Consider the following 21115-nt stretch of genomic DNA (forward strand, 5'->3'; position numbering starts at 1 on the left):
CACAATACACAGCCCAGATCCAATCAGCATCTGCAATAAGATATGCCATAATGGGCTCATTAAAAAAAATAAAGAGGCAGAGGAATTAATCAAAGGGTCATTGGAAGTAAAGCAGGCAGCAATCCAAAAATATTACAGCCAGCTACTGGCAGATCCTTCCTTACACCTCCCCTTCCAAGAGCTGAGATTGCAAGTTAACAGAGTGTTCCAGTTCACCTTCTCCTTGGATTCCTCCACTCCTACTCTGACGAGTCAGAACAGAATAATCTTTTTGCCTCTGAACATTTGCAGACTTACAGTTCCACCTCAGCATCCAGCTGCAGGGTTTGGAACAGAGAGATGCTGCAGCAGCTCCAAAGAAGGGAGCAGAAATCCCTGAGAGTTGTTTCCCTACAGCCACACTGACCCCACCAGCCAGGGCTGAGGGACCAGTGACGGACCAGGGAGTCCCCAGGGCTGGTCCCACACTCCATCCCACCCACGGGATGTAAGGGATTTTCCTCACTTTGAGCAGCTTGATGATTTTTGACAGCACAGGAAACAGGCCAATTTAAGGTGTTTCTTATTTAGAAAATTCAGGTTGTAACAGAGGTGTTGGAATAGTTTCCTAACCCAAGGTCGTGGGTCCCCTACACCAGTAAAATTCCTTTTGCCAGTGCTCACCAGCAGAACAGAAACAACCTAGCCAGGGCACAAACTCCTGAAAACAGTTTACAGCTGACAAATATGGAACAACCCTATACAGTTTAGGAAAAAAATAAATTAAAAGTGCACCACTATTAACTTGGGTGTCTTTTGCCTCCCCAATTCATCACATGTTTTGTGCCATTTATCCAATAATAAAAGCCACGGGGATCTGCACAACTAAGGATTTTTTTTTGCTATGAATTTGCTAGATTCAGTTGAGATTTATGGGCAGTGGAGAATGACTTTCTATTCCAAAAAAAAAAAAAAAAAAAGAATAACGATATTTTTAAGTTAATGGCAGCACTCCAAAAACTGGAGAGTTCCCAGGTTAATTAGCCAGGCTGAGCTAATCACCTAAGAGCACTGGCAGGCAAGGTAGGTGATGGTGAGCAGCCCTGGCTTTGGAACAGGCTCCTTTGAAGAGACAGCACAGTTTGGAAGTGCTGCTCCTGCCACGGCTCCATTCCCAGCACACCCAGGAGTGAGGAAGAGGCGGAGGAAAAATAAAAGCAGGAACCATCTTATTTAACTGTTTTTATGTTGGCAAAATGATTTGTGCCCTGGTATTTCCATAAGAAGTGGGACCATTATTCTCCTGTAGGAACACATTTGGTTTGAAAAGTATCAGTGGGCAGCACGTGAAAATCAAAGGGGATGAATTATTCACAAGCCCCGATCAGAAGTGATCATTATTTCTGATGCTCCAAACTGTGATTAGGATTCAGTGCTCAGCTGTCATTTGCTCCCTGAACGGCCGCAGCCCCGCAGACACACGGAGATGACACCCAAGTTTCAGATGTATAATTTTACACACACCTTCTCCCACTCCATCCTGGCCTTAATGGAAGCATTAAGAGCCAGTAAAACGGGCGCGCTAACGAACGGCGCTTCCCCGGCGCTCGTAAACGCCGCTCGTTTGACACCCAGTGTCAACACTAATCATGGCCTAAAATTAACACCAAAATTGACTTCAACATTAATTGCACTATCGATGGGAACAGTAATACACACACTGATGCAGTTCCAAATTGACTGCCGGTGGCAGGCAGAGCTGTTGACAGCAGGCTCCGAGGGGAGCGGGAAGGAGCCGATCCCTGGCTCCCTCCGAGCAGAGGGAGCCAATGCCACTGCCAGCTGGGGACAGGGAGCTTTGCAGCCTCTCTCTGGCAGGTTCTGTAATTCCTGCAGAAGCACAGCCAGCAGATTCACGGAATATCCTGAGCTGGAAGGGATCATCCAGTCTAACTCACGGCGCTGCACAGACATCCTGACAATCCCACCTTGTGCATCCCCGAGAGCATTGTCCAAACACTCCTGGAGCTCTGGCAGCCTTGACCACTCCCTGGGGAGCTTGTTCAGTGCTCCACCACACTCTGGGGAAAGAACCTTTTCCAGATATCCAACCTAAACCTTCCCCTGGCACAGCTCCAGCTGCTCCCTCAGGTCCTGTTACTGGGCACCAGAGAGAAGAGATCAGTGCTGGTTTATTCCACTTCCCTCACTACAGGATGGTGCTGAGCCTGGGGACTGAAGGCCAGGCTTCATTTTATCCATTCACATCCAAATTTGGAAAGATGAATGTGGGTATTTACTTGGTGCAGATGCAGGAATTTTGGCATTTCAACATTTGAATCTGCTGCCTGGAAGTTCAGATCTAAAAGAGTGACTCTCTGCACTTACACTGTGCAGAGCTTTTTAATTTTTATCTGGAGCAGGAACCAGCTCCCAGGAAAAGGGCAGAGTGCACATGGCTTGCCAGAGGCATTCCAGCTCCGTGCCTTGACAAGGGTGGAGTGCCAAAAGCCAGGATTCCTTCTTGGCTCTGGAAAAGGTGTCCCTCAGCAACCCAAGCGTGCTGGTGGCAGCCCAGCCAAGCACGCTGGCACGATCTGAGCAATGGCAGGGAACAGCTCCAGCGTGACACCAAGAGCTCAGGGAAAGGTGTCACAGAGCCCCTGAACCACCCAGGTTTGGAAAACACCTCCAAGATCATCAAGTCCAACCTGTGACCCATCCCCACCTGGTCACCCAGACCAGAGTGCCACATCCAGTCGTTCCTTGGACACCTCCAGGGATGGGGAATCCAAACCACCCTTCGAGTGCCTGGCCACCCTTTCCATGGGGAAATTCCTCCTGAGGTTACAGATGGTAAAGATACATGACAGAGAGCAACACACAGCCTTCATCAGGGGCTTTCCTGTGGGCAAGAACATTCCTGTATCCATGTCAGCCACATACACCTGTTCAAACATCTGTATGAGCAAGAGAATAAAACTGTGCCACCTCTCCCATCCCTGCTCCTGGAAGGATTTGGGGGATTTGAAAACCCTCCAAGAAATGTGCGGCTCTGGCTGCTGTTTTAATTCCCTGTGCCTGCCATAAAATGCAGGAACAGGGGGTGACAAAGCAGAACATGCAGCTCAGCGATGAAGCTGTGCTTGTATAAAATGCATTAGCTACACCTTCCTGCCTCTGGCAATGTGGGAAGCCACCAGAGCAGCGTTCCAGGAGCCCTCTGCCATCCCAAATTTCCCCTGGCCAAACCTCCCCAGCTAGCCAGGGAAGGTGCAGCAGCCCAAGCTCCAGCCAGCAGCAGTGATTGTGGATTATTTCTGATCCTCATGCTGCTGAGGAGGAAAAACTGTGACATCTAGTGCCAGTGGGGAAAATGACATTTTCCATGGGCAGAGGCAGCAGAGGGATGAAGGGGGATGTGGGGTGTTGCTGCAGGCCCTCCTTACATCACTTTCTCCTTGTCCTTGAAGATTAGTTGGCTCTTATCAGCAGCTGGTGCTTTCCTGGTGCCAGAGGATCAGGGGAAATTGTAGTCAAAATACATAAAGTGCTATAGAAAAGCATCCCAATGCCTGGCTCAGGACTGACAAGGAATATATTGAGTTCTGCAAGGGGCTGAGGGAATTACCTTTTCACACTGAGATTTGTGCTAATATGCTAATCTGGGGAACAAAGCCCTGGGCTTTGGAGGGGGTGGCACTGTGCTCCAGGTCTTGTCTCCAGCACGGTGATTTACACAGTGGTGGAGACACTCCTGAACTGCTCTGTGCCCACCAATTCCCAGCCCTTTCTTTCAGAGAATTCTCCATTTCAGCACAGCCCCACGGCAGGGGTGGAACAGGATGAGGTTTAAGGTCCTTCCAACCCAAACCAGTCTGGGATTCTGTGACAAAGTGGAAGAGGAGGTGTCCTCTGGATGGTCAGAGGATGGAAAAGGCCCTGTAGTGATGGTGCTGTGCCCCAAGGGCAGCAGCACAAGGACTGGGACCCTCTGCTCTGGAGCACCCACAGCAGTATAGCAATAAAGAGCAACTTGTATTTTCACAGTCCATTAATTCCCTGGCCTCTTTGTTGAGACCACAGCAAAGAGCTAATTACTGCAATGGTGTGGTGGGCAAGGGGAGCGGTCCTGAGCTACCAGGAAAACCTCTGGGATTGGGAGAAGCCCTGAGACCTCCAGATTGTCCTGAAAACACAGATTATTGCCCAAAATGCTGCTGGCCAGCTCTGTGAGGACAGGGAGAGCCCAGGCTGGAGCTCCTGCCCTGCCCTGTCAGAGCAGGGATTGCAGCCCTGGCTGCCCACACATCTCCTGATTTTCTGCTGCTTTCTCAATTCCTCCCATCAGCTCAGACTCTCAGGGCACTCAGCTCAGCTGAACGCTGAAACAGCAGGGGTGTCTTGACCCCTTTGGACACGGAGGAAATGCACCTGTCAGGAAGGCCAAGCCCTGATCCCCCAGTGCCAGGCCCCCACTGCAATGTGGGACTAGCTCTGAGCCTCTGATCCAAAACAAGGAGAGCAGGAACCTGGATGTACCCAGCAACAACAACCTTTACCACAGACAGCAATTCCCAGCAGACATCTCCTCTTTTACTAGAAAACACAATGGGCAATCTCTTCAATGAGTTTGAATTCAGAGAACCAGCACCTTTTGCTGGCAAGAAAGAAAAACAATAATAAAAATCTCACATTTCCCTGAGAAGTTCCTATTTCACCTGTCAGCCAGCTCCCTGGGACCAGCTCTGGATGTCTGGGGCACAGAGTTGGAGGGACCTCAGTGCCCACCCAGTGCCACCCCTGCCATGGCAGGGACAACCCTCCACTGTCCCAGGCTGCTCCAAGCCCATCCAGCCTGGCCTGGGACACTGCCAGGGATGGGGAGCCCACAGCCTCTACAAGAAAACATTCGATAGATCACATCAGATCAGATTAATTTAAATACCAACACTGCACACACACCACAACAGCCATGTGATTTCTTCACAGACCGAGCACAACTAAGGGTTAAAATAAATCTCCTAATTTTTTTTTTTTGGTGGTCTTTGGGTACAGAATCTCGTATAATAAGACTATTTGTATTCATACTGGCAGAGTAAACACTACATGCTCATGCCCAGGCAGCTCTGTGCTTGTAATTTCAGCAAGAACAGAGCGACGTCCCTGAGGGACTTTGCTATTTCCCCAGCCACCATCCACTCCAGCGCTGAATGAGAGCAGGGAAGGAGAGAAAGATGATGGCACAGGGCTCCCCAGCAGCCCCAGCCTGCCCTGGGAACAGGCAACAGCTCATTCCAGCTTTAATCAGAGCAGTTCAAACACCTCTGCTCCAGTCCAGCAGAAGACAAGGCCGCAGCGACCCCACGGACACCATCAGGGGTAATTAGCAAAAATCCTGTTCCAAACCTTCCCCCCTGACAAGATGCATGCAGGAAATGGTGAGGAAAACCTCTGTTTCCTTGCATCCCTACCCTGATGGGTTTAACAGAGCCTTTGCAAACCTTAAGCTGTGATTTTAGGAAAATACAGTTCAACAACATCAAGAAAAAAATAAATTATACCAACACTTAAGGCTGTTCAAATTGAAATTACTTTAGAACATTCGCTTACTAATTCCCACAAAAATAACCACCACATCTTCTAGTGGTTCTCTTTACTCTGCAGTCATTCCAAAGCTGCAATTTTTTTGCACCCAGCAAAACCCCACCATGACAGCAAAGTCTCCTGCTCGAGCTCCAGGAGTGACCCCCAGCATCAACTCGGTCGTAACCCTTGAGTAAATCCTGCTCTAGAGTGGGAGGTGCCACACAGTGTGGGGAGGATGGAAATGGAAGCATAAAACAGATTTTTCTGTGGTTAGGGTTTTTCTCAGCAAATTAAAATATTTCTATTTAGTCTTGTAAAACACATTTTGCTCAAACACAAACCCCAGTTACCTGGAACAGCTGAATGAGCATTTTTTAATTATGAAGGAAGCCCAGCATAGGCACAGGTTTGAAATGGAACCATCATTTACTAGGGAAGTTAAAATACCCATTGTAGGGAAGGCATTAATTTTTAATGAAACAAAAATCTCATTTTCAGGAGTGAGATTCCATCTGTGAGAGGCTGAAGGGATAGATTCTGTGCCCGGCCGGTAAATTCTCATTCCAATGGCCAAACCCAGCCCAAGGCACGGGGTGCTGAGGGGCAGGGAGGGAGCAGCAGCAGGCAGGGAAGGGGCACTTGCCTCGTTTCCTCCTGGCAGCCTGTTCATGTGCACGAGCTGGCCCTGGTCATCCAGCACCAGCTCCGTGTAGGTCAGGATGTCCGAGGGCAGCGGCGCTGGGGGCAGGACGGCGTGCTCGTTCATGGAGTTCCACAGCTTGATCAGAGACTGGGGGCAGGAGAAACCCTCGTTAGCAACGCCACCCACAAATGTTTATATGCAATATTTGTATTTCAATCTGCTTAATATTTACATTAACATTATCATAAATATAATAATATTATATTAATATAATAATATTGTTATATAATAGTATAATAATATAAATATAGTTATATTACATAATATGAATATAATACAGATATAATTAATAATATATAATATATTTGTGTTATATATAAATATAATAATATAAATATTTACATTATATCGTATATAACACAAGTTATATTGACATTATATCATATATATCATACATGTAACGTTATATTGTATATAACATACATATCTACATCAATGTTTATATTTCAATCTACTTAATAATATTTACATTAATAGTATTATAACTATAATCATATTATATTAATATAATAATATTGTTATGAAATAGCATAATAATATAAACATAGTTATATCACATAGTATAAATATAATATAGATATAGATAGTATAAATATAATAATTTAAATATAAATATTTACATTATATAATATATTATGCAAGTTATATTTACATTATATCGTATATATTGTTATATTGTTGTAAATATATTGTAAATATAACATACATATCTACCTAATATATATATATATATAACATAAATATAACATTATATTGTATATAACATAAATATCTATGTTAATCTTTATATTTCGATCTACTCCAGTGTGCTACTCCCAGCAGAATTTGGGGCTGTTCCCGACTCAGGGCACCCTGAAATATCCCTCTCCTGCCAGTGTGACTGACAGTACTCCAGGGACAGCACCTGCTCTGGGATTTGAGTCGTGAAACAGTTTCACCCAAAGTGAAATGTGGATGAGGTGGTTTGGGATAGAAGCAGCAAATCAGAAATGCCTCCTAGGAAGGGCAAATGACAACATGGGGAAACAAACAGCAACAAGAGAGGGGAGATGGTTTATGTTTCACTGTTTGACCCATTGATGGAACTCCAGTTTATCCTAATTTCATTCAAAATAGACTCAACCCACAGCTGACAATACCTGGGGACCACTGGCAGCCACTCCAGGCTCCCCCAACAACGAGGATGGCAAAGACAGAAGCACCAAGGAGAGTCCAAGGAACACTCACCTGCCTGAACATCTCAGGAATGTCATAGACATAGGATGTCCCCAAGGTCTGTGCCTGGAACCTCTTGGACTGCAGCAGGTCCTTGGTCACGTAGGGAGTGTTGATCAGCATCCCGTGGAGCGGTCCCTGCTTGTCCCCATACGCCTGGAACATGATCTGCAGGACAAACCAGGGGTGGTTCTGAACACTGAGCTGACCCAGCCCTCAGCAAAGCCCCCGGGCTGCTCCAGCCTGCTCGTGCCTGCCCTCTGCAAGGCTGGCACAGCCAGGGCTCCATCGCTCACTGCTGCCCTTTGGGGACACCTCAGCACCGTCACTGCACCATCCCACGCTCACCGCCCATCCCAGCGGAGCCCAGAGCACACAGAGCCACTTCCCCAGCACAAACTGGGCCCTGAGAGGAGCCCCCGGTGCCCAGCAGCTCCCTGAGCCCTGCCTGTGCCCAGGCATGCTGGCAGCAGCCAGGAGAGCTCCGTTATTTACGGATGGGCATCCGCGGCTGCGCCCGCCTGCCGGGTCAGGACTTGCATGTGTCACGGGGCTTGAAGTTCTGATATTGTAAGTCTAAAAGATTTTCCCAGAGTAGCAACATGAATTATCAACTGCTGTGCTTTGTGGCACTATATATTCTGAGCAGGCAGGACTTGGAAGGGAAGCTTTCCAAGGGAGAAACAGGAGGAGATAAAAATGGGATAAAAACACCTTAAACAACCCAAACTCTGTTTAACAGGGCCACACCTGGCAGAGAGGACATGATCAGGATGTGTTTCACAGAATTTGGCTAATTGAAGAGGAATTAATTGAAGAGTTACACAAAATTCAGTAAAGCCTATTTTTATTTTAGATAAAACCAGCAGTTTATGCTCTCTTCAGGCTGCACAAACATTGATTTGGGAGGCAGCTTCTTTAATGGGAGAAGCATTTGTTCAGGGTAATGAGCGTTTGTGGCAATGCCTGTCTTGGGATCTGCCAGGATCTGCACTTGGAAATTCTCCTTAAATCTCTGGGAAGCTCCACAGCAGCTCTGAAGGGAACTGGAGAAGTCTGCTGAGCATCACCACTTATCACTACTGAGAAACAAGAGATCAGGGTCATTCTGTCACCATGAAGCCATCCTCCCATTCTTCAGAAGTCAGGAAAGTACCCAGCACATCAGTAATATATGATTTTTTTTGAAAGATTTCTCTAAGTTTAAAAGAACCCTCTGGAAATATAGGAAAAAAATCCCCAGCTCTGAACTCGCCCTATAAACCTCCATCATGAGGGGGAAGCTTCCTAAAAATACCAGTATATTTTTTTACTAAAATGTGGTTAATATTCTGGAAAACTAATCAAATTTAATACTGGAAAGCAGCTAAAGCCTCACACGCCCACAGGAGCCCATTCCCCAAGCTTTAAATAACAAAGCTCATCAGTTCAGAGTTCACTTGTGACCTTCACAAGTGACTGACCCAACTCAAGGGTTAAGCTGAGCTGCTGGAGATTATTAAAATGTTCTTTTCTTTCCTCATCTCCCCTCAAAGGCAGGAATGAGGTAAAACACACTGACACTATCTGCTCTGGGATCTCAGAGCTGGATGGACTCCACGGCCAGCACTGGAAAAATTAAATGGAAAAAGGGGGAGAAAGGTGACTCAGCACTTTGTGTGCTACATTCACAGCGCCCAAGTGATTTATTCTGCTGCTTCTCCTGCCTGGCACAGAGATGATTACAGAGGGAGATGTAAACATTTCTCTATTTAAATATTTTCCATGCATCCTATGCTCCATGGATTTTAGCATATGTAGGTATTGCAGTTAACCACACTGTTCCCACACCACGGAAAACAGAAATACCACAACAGCCACAACCATTCCAAAAGAGCCCATTACGCTTCAGAAAAATGATATAAAAGCACCTTCCATAATTTTACATCTTCCTGCCCAGGTCATCCCTTATATCTTTAGAATTTAAAGGACATGTTCACACATTTTCTTCTATCTACTCAGAAAAATGTACAATTAATAATATTTTTTATTACAATATATTACAAATATTACAAATGCATCAGCAGTGATTCCTCTTCTAGTATTTTTTGAACACTCTGAGGAAAACTGTTGGGGAAAACAGCTGCCCAAATGACTGAGGGCACAAAACAACCAGAAATCCTGACTGATTTAATTGCGCACATTTTCACATCTGCTGCTGCAAGTTTATCTTTTCATTCTCCTTCCTTTGGCTAAGCTGAGCGACAATTTTGTGTTAAATTAAAATGTATTATGGGGCTCGAAGCAACCTGGTCTAGTGGAAGGCGTCCGTGTGAGGATGTGCCACTTCATCACTGCACTGCCTCCATTTTCTTGTGCCCTTCAGCACAGAAAGTTTAAAATTCCCAGCACCCAGGACCCCAACATCCATGCCCAGGGCAGGGGGTTGGAATGGGATGAGCTCCAGAGTGCCTCCCAACCCAAACCATTCCACGATTCCCTAGAAACACCACAGCCCACAGAGGAAGGAGCACATCCCCGTCCTGACGGTCCCACCCAGCCCTGCATCCTCAGGGACGCACCTGGCCCGTCCTGGAGTCTGTCACCTCCTTGTAGAGGCTGATGTCCAGGTAGTAGCCCGACTCGTTGGTGAGGAAGAGGCGGATGGGGATGGCCTTGCCCGTGGGCGTCAGGCGGATGTTGATCTTCAGCTCGGCCTGCAGGACGCGCAGCTTCCACAGGCGGCTGCCGTAGCGCATCACCATGGAGCGCACCGACTCCTCGATCTGCACGGGGGGAAAGGGGGAAAAGCCTTCCTCAGCAGGGCTGGGAGATGGCCCTGACTGGGCCAGGGTGCAGTGACATGGGCCCTAAGGTCCCCTCCAACCCAAACCATCCTGGGATTCTTCCTGGAGGTGGCTCCTGTAGCGCATCGCCATGGAGCGCCTCACCATGGAGCGCACCGACTCCTTGATCTGCACACAGGGGGGAAAAGGGGGAAAAACCTTCCTCAGCAGGGCTCTGAGACTTCCTCAGCAGGGCTGGGAGGTGGCCCTGCCTGTGCCAGGGGCTCTAAGGTCCCTTCCAACCCAAACCATTCTGGGATTCCTCCTGGATCCATCACTGCTCTGCGTCCCTCTCTTCCCACGGCTCCGAGGTGGTGAAGAAGCACCACACATCAGCACAGTGTGCCCAGTGCAGTGACAGCACCTTGGTGACCCTGTCCCTCCTCATCCTATGCCTTGAGACACGCAGGAACTCCACCTGGGGATTGATGTAGTGGGACAGTGCTGGATTCACATCCCTGCTTCCTCATGGCACACAGAATCATTAAGTTGTAGAAGATCTTGGTGATCATCAAGCCCAACCAGCACAGCCCACCCCAGCACAGGGAGCCCCTGCCTCCCCTGCACAGGCACTGCTCACACCTGGGAGCTACAGAATCCAGGGAAGCCAAATCCTTGGCAAGCAGTTTTGTAGCCCTTGTATGCACAATAATCACATTTCACTGCCTGCACGGAGCTTTAAATCAACAAAGCAATTACCACTTGGAGCTGGGCCTTCTGCTCTTCTATTAAACTTTATAAAATACCACTGTGGGCAAAGCACATATTAAAAGAAGGCAATTTATAGGCTGGCTTAAGCAATTTTCCCAAAAAAAGTCTCTTTTGCACAGCAGCTCAAGGAAAAGTCATGGTTCGTATCTGAGGGCAGCCCAACTTCCAGGGGTGAATATTCCAGCTTCTTCTGAACTTCCTGGGAACCAACAGCTCTGGATGCACCAGGTAAGGCTCATCCAAAAGTGATTTAAGCCACCAATTTTTAATCATGATTTAAAAGTCAGCAAGCAAGAGAGAGTTATTTTGATACCAAATTCATCTTTCTAACTTTCGGCTGCTCTCCTCAGGAAAGGTCAGCTCTCATCTTTGGGTACTCATGAACTGAATGCTGATTTCCAGCTAAATTCAGCCTGGGCTTGGGACTGGGACTTGTTTTGTGGTGATTCTGCTAGCCACAAACATCCTTTATGCCTGAACACTTTCACTTGTGCATCTACAAAATTTAATGTTCATTTATTTATAACGTTCATCTCTGTGGTTTTGCACCAGAGACTGAAAATGAGGCACTTTTGTAGCTGAATTTACAGATTCTTTTTAAGCTCCTAATTTAGCTCATGTTTTATTTGGATGGAATCTCGACTTTTGCAACAAACAGAAGACCTGCTTCCTTATTAAAACTGTTTACCTCAAACACACAATGAAAAAATAGGTTTGGTTTCAAATACAAAACATATTTCCAACAATTGTCCCTCAGTTTACACAGTGGAGCTGAGCTGCACAACAAAACGGTTTTAAAGTGCCAGAGGGCAGGGATGGGTGGGATATTGGGAAGGAATTCCTGATTATGAGAGTGGAGAGGACCTGGCAAAGGCTGGGAGTGTCCAAGGACAGGTTGGATGGGGCTTGGGACAGTGGAAGGTGTCAGGGTTGGAACAGGATGAGCTTTAAGGTCCCTTCCACCCAAACCACTCTATGCTCCTGTGATTCTATGAACAGAAAACATTTTATTTCTGACAAGTGAAGCCCTGGAAGGACGAGCTGGGCTGGAGGTCCCACCTTGGAGGGGTCCATGATGACGGTGGGCACGAAGTTGAGGAAGATGTGGTTGCAGTCCGTGCGCACGTTGGTGTTGTTGAAGGCCACCTCCAGCTCGTCCATGGCCTCCAGCAGCAAACGCTCACCCTCGTTCTGCAGGTACTCAAAGGAGGCTTCCTGCCAGGAGTGCCAACAAACACTGAGCTCTGGCTCACAAACCACTGCCCCAGAAAGCAAGGTTTGGAGAGCTGCGGGAGGGTGGGATGGAGAGGAAGATGGAGAGGAATTCTCCACAGTTTGGAGAGCTGCAGGAGGGTGGGATGGAGGGGAAAATGGAGAGGAATTCTCCACAGTTTGGAGAGCTGCAGGAGGGTGGGATGGAGAGGAAAATGGAGAGGAATTCTCCACAGTTTGGAGAGCTGCAGGAGGGTGGGATGGAGAGGAATTCTCCACAGTTTGGAGAGCTGCAGGAGGGTGGGATGGGGAGGAAGATGGAGAGGAATTCTTCACAGTTTGGAGAGCTGCAGGAGGTGGGATGGAGGGGAAAATGGAGAGGAATTCTCCACAGTTTGGAGAGCTGCAGGAGGGTGGGATGGAGAGGACAAACCCCACGTGCAGCCCTGGAGCAGATCCATCCCCAGCACAGAGCCAGTGCTCCCAGTGCCTGGGTCCCACCCCTGGCTGCCCTGTGCCCTCCTTAAGCTCACAGTAAATCTGAAACCACACAGGGCAAGCCAGTGTTGCCTCAAGATCTAAGGATTTATGACTCTCATCTTGGGCCCTGAAAAATCTCCCTGGAGCACAGCAACTCCAAAGGGCTGGTTCTGAGAGCAGCACCAGCAAGGAGAGGGCACCACCCCAGCCCTCCACACAGGGAATGGTCCCTTTTGGCTCCTGCAGCTCCCCAGGGTGACCCTGCCTTCACCCACAGCCTTGCACGGGCACAAACCCACCTTGGTGACCAGGTCCGAGTGCCTGATGATGGCCCTGACGAAGAACCTGTAGTCTGTGACCTCTGTGCCCACCTCCACCTTGGCAGCCCCCAGGTAGAGGTGCATCTTGTGGTTGGCACAGGGGATGGCCGTCAGGTCGAAGTTCCTCATGCGGTTCAGCTCCAGCTGGAAGGCCAGGGCAGGCTCCAGGTGCCTGTAGATCCTGTCCTCCTCAAACTGCAGGGACACAGCACAGCGGGGAAAGAGGGCATTGCAGAGGTGAAACACTCAGGGAAGAACCCCACAACGCCCCTTGTGAAATCTCATATTTAACTCAAACTCTAAACATTCAAACAAATCCAACCCAGATGCTTCCATCTCACACAGCACTGGGAGCTGTGAAATTGCTGAATAACACAAACTGCAGGGCAGCAAGTTCTCAAGCCCACCCCCCTCAAAAAACCTTCTTTTCCACAGAAACCAGAAGGTTTTGTCCTGGTTCTGAGCAGTGAATCACTGCATGCAACTCCAAGCCAACACTTGGAGACAAGTATTAAGAACATCCAACTCACCTTATCCCGGGCACGGAAGGTGAAGAACTTGGGGAACTCCCTCTGTTTGAAAATGAAAACAGCAGTGTTAGTGTCCCCAAAGCAAGCACTGGTGTGCCCAGAGTGCTCCCAGGCCACTCCTGGGGCAGCACCCCAGCACAGCAGGTGACACAAGCTGTTTCCAGCCACTTCCCAACATCACAAAGGGGGTGGAAAACCAAATCACCTTCAGGACAGCAGAGGCAGCTCAAACCTGCCCTCACTAATGCAGAAGAGGCTGCTTGATTGGCTTTAGATTGTTATTGTCAGTTATTAACAGATAACAAGTGTCCAGACAGTAGAGGGAAACTTTTTCTAGGTCTGGTATGATTAAAATTCCAGTGGAAATGTCTGGAGTGATAGGAACACTCTGTTATGGACACAGATGTACACACAACAATGATCTTATTCTACAGCTCTCTCCATACCATTACTGCCAGAAATACTCTCTTCCCAAGGAAAACTGGGACTTGCAATCAAATTGTTCTCCTGTATGAAGCAGCTGGGACTTGCAATGCAACCCTTCCAAAATAAGCAGTGGTACAAGAAATGCTGCCTAAAAATCCAGGCTCACTCAATACATCAATTGTCTGTGAGCCTCATCTAAGAGAAAACCTCTTCCATGTTTCCTGGCTTCTCCCCATCCCTCCTACCTGTCCCCCCTGCATGCTGCCAGCTTCTCCCACCATCTCCAGGCTCATTCCACCACTAATGGAATTGCTTCCAGGGCACCTCACTGGTGTGCTGGGCAAATATCATAATTAGATGTGCACACACACAAAAATCCTCAGTGCCCTGCTACCAAAATCCAAAAGAGTGCTCCATTTCCTAGGCAGAAGAATTATACCCCTGCTGTGTTCTAATCAACCAACCATCATCAAGACAATCAAAATAATTTGCCTAAATTAGCCAATCAAGACACCCTGCAAACTGCAGAACGCGAGGAGCTGCACCAGAAATCATCAGAGTTGATTATTATACTAATAATCACGTTAAAAACCTAATGAGATGAGGAAATTGGAAGCTTGCTGGAGCAACTCTCTATTACCTCAACATGCTGGGAACTAATTATATAGACTGTAATTAAAACAAAAACAAACCCGAGCCCGGGTCTGGCTAAGTTAATGGTTGGTCCAGTAATGAAGGGGCTGGGGCAGCAGACAGCAAGGACAGAGTGACAGAGCAGCTCCCAGGTGCTCCCCAAGCTCTGCAGCCAGGTGAGCCCACACTGAGGGTGCAGGCAGAGCTTGGGATGGTTCTCTCTGTTCTGTGCCTCCTTTCTGACCTCTGGCACGTCCCACAGCACTTAACTCAGCACCTCCCATTTTTCAGCGCCCATTCTGTTCTCCAAAACTTCCTTTTTCACACCTAAAGCCCAGATTTTCTTGCTAAATGTCCCAAAAGACTCTCCACAAAATCCAGTTTCCTAAGCTGCTGACTGACACCTCTGTACCTGTGCTGTGAGCAGCAATTCCCACGTGGTGACAGGTTCAAGCACTATTTCTGCTGATTTGTTTTCCCTTCATAAACCTTCCCAGACCAGCTGTGTTGAGCACAGGGGGAGTTTCTTGCACTTCAAAGGCTCCTGACAACTTCCAGAATTGAAAAGCAGAGACCCAAGAGACAAAAATCTGGTTTATGCCTTACACTGCCACCTAAACCAGATCTCACTGATGCCCAAGAGACAAAAATCTGGTTTATGCCTGACATTGCCACCTAAACCAGACCCCACTCATGCCCAGACCTGGGGAAAGAAGGAATTCCCAGCAGTAAGAGCATCAAACATTTCCCACACCACAAAACCACTCTGCAAAATTTAACAAGTCCCTCCAGTGACCGAAGTTGTTTTAAAGTCAGTAAGAGGCCAAAAGGAATCACCAAACTACATAGGAAATACAAAGGTTTCACTGATTATTGCACTTTGTAACAGAAAGGGAACACAAGAACCACTGGAACACAAGGGGATCTCTGTCAGTGTGGCTTCCTGAGCTCAGCCAGGTGACCAGGGACACTCTCAATGCCACGGGCACAGCCTGGTTTGCAGCCAGATTTCCAAATAAATACTATAAATACTTCAATACATAAACACTTCAACTCTTCACTTTGACAGGGTGTGGGCATGAAATGCCTGCCTGAGGTCCAAATGAGAAGGCCAGAGCCCCCTGGGTGTCCCCTGGCCTCGCAGCAGCAATGCCACCCTGCTCCAGGCCCTTTTTACTTACATGGAATCTCTGGTCCACCTCATAGTTGACCTGTTTCCTGAAGTCCTTACAAACGAAACATACACACATAGGAAGAAAAAAACAAAGCAGAAGACAGCTAGCAATTAGGATTAAAATCAAAAATTAATTAATTCAAGAATACAAGAGGCGTCAAGATTGCGTACAATTGTAAATTAATTCTCTTAAGCGAATTCATGAAGACCATCTCGAGTTTTAGAGGATAAAAACAGTGAAGAGAGAACTAAATACAATAAATACAGCATTAAATTTGGGGGAAAACCATGTCAGATGCCAATGTAGAAAGCAGGGAGGTGTGAGCATCAGGAGAGACGTGGAAATACCTTTTGTGCCACAAGGAACGTCAGCCTCCGAATGCCATGCTCAATCAGGACTGATTTCTGCAAAAACAAGGGTGCAAACAGTGACTGGAGTGCAGAAAAAGGACAGCTAAAGCAGGCTGGAACCCTCTGTGCAGTGGAAAATCTCTGCAGATCCTTCTGAGCCCCTGCTCCCCTGGAGGGAGGATTTCCCACCTGCTGCTCCTTTGGCAGCACAAGCCCCCAGATCCCTTCCCCTGAGCAGGGAAGGGGATGAACCACAGAGCAGTGAGCTCAGGCTGAGCCTGGCTGGGCAGGAACGCAGCAAAGCCACCCCCAAACCGTGCAGGAAATATCCTGGGTTGCCTTTGGAACAGTGCAGGAAATATCCTGCATTGCCTTTGAACAGTGCAGGAAATGTCCTGGATTGCCTTTGGAATGTGCAGGAAATGTCCTGGATTGCCTTTTGAATGTACAGGAAATATCCTGGATTGCCTTTTGAATGTGCAGGAAATATCCTGCATTGCCTTTTAAATGTGCAGGAAATATCCCCCATTGCCTTTGGAACAGTGCAGGAAATATCCTGGATTGCCTTTGAATTGTACAGGAAATATCCTGGATTGCCTTTGGAACAGTGCAGGAAATATCCTGCATTGCCTTTTGAATGTACAGGAAATATCCTGGATTGCCTTTTGAATGTACAGGAAATGTCCAGGATTGCCTTTTGAATGTGCAGGAAATATCCTGCATTGCCTTTTAAATGTGCAGGAAATATCCTGGATTGCCTTTGGAACAGTGCAGGAAATATCCTGCATTGCCTTTTGAATTGTACAGGAAATATCCTGCATTGCCTTTTGAATGTACAGAAAATATCCTGGATTGCCTTCGAATTGTGCAGGAAATATCCTGGATTGCCTTTGGAACAGTGCAGGAAATATCCTGCATTGCCTTTTGAATGTACAGGAAATATCCTGGATTGCATTTTGAACAGTGCAGGAAATATCCTGCATTGCCTTTTGAATGTGCAGGAAATATCCTGGATTGCATTTTGAACAGTGCAGGAAATATCCTGGATTGCCTTTTGAACAGTGCAGGAAATGTCCTGGATTGCCTTTTGAATGTACAGGAAATGTCCTGGATTGCCTTTTGAATGTGCAGGAAATATCCTGCATTGCCTTTGAATGTGCAGGAAATATCCTGGATTGCCTTTTGAATTGTACAGGAAATATCCTGCATTGCCTTTTGAATTGTGCAGGAAATATCCTGGATTGCCTTTTGAATTGTGCAGGAAATATCCTGGATTGCCTTTTGAACTTTTTCAAACTTTTCTCCTTCCTCCTCCCTCTTCCAATTTAAAAGAAGGAACAACAGCTCAGCTCAAGCAGGAGCAAACCAGCCCCTCTCTGCACAGACTGTGATGTTTTACTAAGGTTAAGCCCTTTGGAAATGAGCAGCAGTGACTATATTCATGGCAAGAAGAAGAAAATAACTTTAATAATGCCATGATTTAAAAAGCAAAAATTGTTATTGCTTTTAAAATTCCACAAGTGGCAGACAATAACAGCAGAGCAACAGGATTCTGATTACATGGTAATAATGTGGGTCTCCCAGCAAGGCCACAGCTATTAGAGAGCGATTAGCCATCAGCACCTGGAGAAACTCCATTTCCACTGACTGCCTCAATCTCCTCCACAAGTCATTTACAAGTATATGATCCTAATTTCTATTAAAAAAACCACACACAACATGCTGGGACTGGAAGATTATTTGGACAATTTGGATCAACCTATTTGATAGTTTAATGTGGTTTTGGATTTTTTTTTTTTTTTTGGTAATATATTTTATTTCTTTCCTTTTATCCCCTCCCATAAAACGCCTGGAGCATGATCAAGCAGATGAAAAGCAGAACTAGTTTTAATTCTTGGATTTGATTGTTTTCCTTGTTTAAAGAGACAGGAGGCTGCTGAAGCCATGTGGGTGCCAGTCTCATTTTGGAACCCCTGATTTCTGCAGGGTGTGTTCCCATATTCCACACTGAGAAGCTGGAAATACAATGAGCTTTCCCAAACCAGGATCCCAGCTCCTGGTGGGATTTTCAGCCCCACAAACCACTGGAATTCTTCCCACCACACAAAAGCAGGTGCAGGCAGAGCCCAGGGTGGACACAAGGAGGCTGTTCCCAACCCAGGCTGTCCCAGCACTGACATTTGGGACTCTGAGGTGCATCCCACACTAAGAAAGGAGCAACAGAACATTCCAAAGAATTCCTCCTCATGCCAGCAATGTTGTGTAGGGTGGATGCTCCAGCACCCTAACAAGGGCAATAAACTTTAATTGCATTAGGACTATGGTAACACACAAATACAGGACATTTTAATGCTATTTTACATGGTTCTGCTGCTCCTCCAACAACTTTATCACCAGGGAAAGGGACAGAACCCATTTTTCATAGCGTGTGGAGACAGTTACTGAAGATTGACCTGATGTGTTTAAAACCTTCCAAATCTTTCATCCCATCAAAAACTAAAGGGAAGAAGTCCTGGCCTGACAGATTAGAAGGAGCAACAATGACCTGGTGCCTTCAGGAAGGTGCAGCTGCACCCAAAGCAATGGGAAGGCTCCAGAGGGGATAAACTGAGGATGTGACTGCAGTGTGTGTGCTTTGAAACCAAACCACACCACCCCAAAGCCTGGGAGCACAGAGTTAGGGCTTCCCCAAGCTGTCCTGCACACCCCAGAGGGGCAGAGGGGCTCACCTTGCTCTGGGTGAACTCCCTGAACATGGCAGCCAGGCCGTCGTCGTCCACGTCGCCGTCGGTTTTGATGGCCACGTTGAGGATGTGGATGGGCTCCTCCCGGGCACTCTGCAGGGACAGGGAACATCCCCATGGGGCAGGAAATTAACACTGAGCACCTCTGAGATCCCCATGGAGCAGTGATTAACAGTGAGCACCTCCCAGATCCCCATGGAGCAGTGATTAACAGTGAGCACCTCAGAACAGGCTCCCTAAACCCAGCTTTAGAGATGTTCTGGAGGAAAGGACCTCAGCAGAGCACCAGGGAACTCTATGAGGGAAATTCTTGGCCAGACAGCCTCAGAAATCTGCAGTTTCACAGAAGTCAATGCCCACAAGCACCAAACAGGAGCCTCCTTGGGAGAATTCAAGGATGAGACAGGGCACAGGGTCAGGGCCTCTCTTTACCAGATGCAGCACAAGGACACTAGAGGACTTTGGCATCAAGGAAGGTTAATTAAATTAATCAAAGTGTAGGGGCAAAACAGTGTGAGTTTCCGTATCTACAACAACATGAAATGATGTGGAAACATCAATTCCACTTGAGCTCCAAGGAATTACAAATTCAGCCTCCAGGAGCCTGTGATTAACTGGGAAAAACTGAGACTGGACAGGAAATTACCTCGGTGAGGTGAGGGGGATGCAGAGAGAGGGATCTGAGGACATTAAAGTTGACAGTAATGTTCTGGAAAAGGCTACAGTGCTTCCACACATCAGGATCAATGGAGCAGAGGAAAACAAAGCCCTGTTCTGGACACAGGCTGTTTTCCAGCAGAGCTTCCCACTCTTGTGGAGCAGATCCTGTGTCTAAGGGAAACTGGACTTCCATCCCTATGGATTAGGGACCACCTGCCTCCTCTGCACCTGTTCTCCACATCTCTGCACAAACTGAGAGGCTCCACTGAGCTTTCCCTCCCAAAAACAGCTCCAAGAGGCAGAGCAGAGGGATGGGTCAGGATTTAAGGGGACTGGGAAGGCTGTAAGACAGGAAACACAGCAAGTCAGACGGAGGACAAAGACAGCTGAAGATGCAGTTCAACATCCTGGTGCACAGAGAGGGTCTGGAGACTTAATGGTGGGTTTAAACTCTGTTATGGTGCTGTGGATCCAGGAATTGTGCTGATGCTAAAAGCCATAAACTAAATTTACATGGGGAGCAAGAGCTGAGCTGCGGAGCAGAGCTGGGAGCGGCCGCCCACGCCGAGTCACCTGCTGTGGAACAGGCAGGCAAATCACAGCCATAAATACACACAGCTCCCAACTCCTGCTGCCAGCACTCAGCCAGGGAGGAGCATCCAGCCCCAGAGAACCTTCCAGAAAAACAAACAAACCCCTACCTTGTCCTCATCGTAGAGGGAAGCGTGGCCGGCCTCGGGGAACGTGGGGCTCTGTGGGGGAGAGTCGCAGAAGCACCCCATGACTTCATCAAAGATCCTGGGACACAGAGGAAGGAGCAGTGAGCACCACAGCACTGCAGCACACACAGCACCCTGCACTGACCCCTCCAGCCCAGCCAGCACAGGGCTCCCTCCCTGCTGGGCTCAAAGATCAGGAGGCAATCCCTCAAACCAGGGTCTGCACTGGCCAGCATTGGTCTGAACCTCCTGGGTGTGGGCTGAGGGGTTTGCCTGTGCCAAAAGGTTGGAAGCACAAAGAACTGCCCCCCACACACATCCACACAGCATCAGGAGACACCAGCACGTTCCCAACCAGCAGAACCCGGGGTGCTGATCCCTCAGTGTGCAAACTGCTCCTCCTGCAGCCTGGGCCACACGCAGGGATCCAAGCAGGGAAACACGCCCAGGACTGTGGGAATCTACAAAATCAGAGGGGTTTGGGAAAGCTGCAAAAGGCAGGCCTTAGATACAGCCAAACTGTGATTGGAGCTAAGCAGCAGCCATGAGATTGGTCAGCAAAAAAATTATTTAAACTGTAGAAAGGCAAAGACAACTAGAACAATGGTCTGTGTATTAACACTTGTCTAGAATAACTCTCTAAGCTACAGAAAAGTTTTTCTAGCAAGATATTAGGAAGGTTAAAACTTAATAATGGAGCTCTGTGCATTGTGTTTCAAGGCTTACAAGCAGGTACTGTATTTGAAATAAGCAAGCAGTGTTTAACCAAAGGTACCTGTGCTTATAGTGATTGGATAGAACTACTGTCAATATAGAATATATACTATACAGATAAAAATACTGT

At 47.5% G+C, this 21115-nt stretch overlaps 1 protein-coding gene across 2 annotated transcripts in view; it reads right to left on the reverse strand.

The window, feature by feature from the left end:
• The window catches only part of ACACA (acetyl-CoA carboxylase alpha), a 100432-nt gene that overhangs the window by 34125 nt on the left and 45192 nt on the right, over positions 1 to 21115 (reverse strand). For both annotated transcript variants that reach the window (XM_058037794.1, XM_058037793.1), the window contains 10 exons: positions 20254 to 20350; positions 18878 to 18985; positions 16146 to 16202; positions 15805 to 15849; positions 13565 to 13606; positions 13014 to 13229; positions 12082 to 12237; positions 10048 to 10251; positions 7499 to 7654; positions 6212 to 6358 (listed from right to left, as the gene is read on the reverse strand). In XM_058037794.1, coding sequence (XP_057893777.1) covers positions 6212 to 6358; positions 7499 to 7654; positions 10048 to 10251; positions 12082 to 12237; positions 13014 to 13229; positions 13565 to 13606; positions 15805 to 15849; positions 16146 to 16202; positions 18878 to 18985; positions 20254 to 20350 — 1228 coding nt within the window. The remainder of the gene's footprint in view (positions 1 to 6211; positions 6359 to 7498; positions 7655 to 10047; positions 10252 to 12081; positions 12238 to 13013; positions 13230 to 13564; positions 13607 to 15804; positions 15850 to 16145; positions 16203 to 18877; positions 18986 to 20253; positions 20351 to 21115) is intronic.

This window comes from Melospiza georgiana, chromosome 19, assembly GCF_028018845.1.
Source record: "Melospiza georgiana isolate bMelGeo1 chromosome 19, bMelGeo1.pri, whole genome shotgun sequence".
NCBI classification, from domain to species: domain Eukaryota; kingdom Metazoa; phylum Chordata; class Aves; order Passeriformes; family Passerellidae; genus Melospiza; species Melospiza georgiana.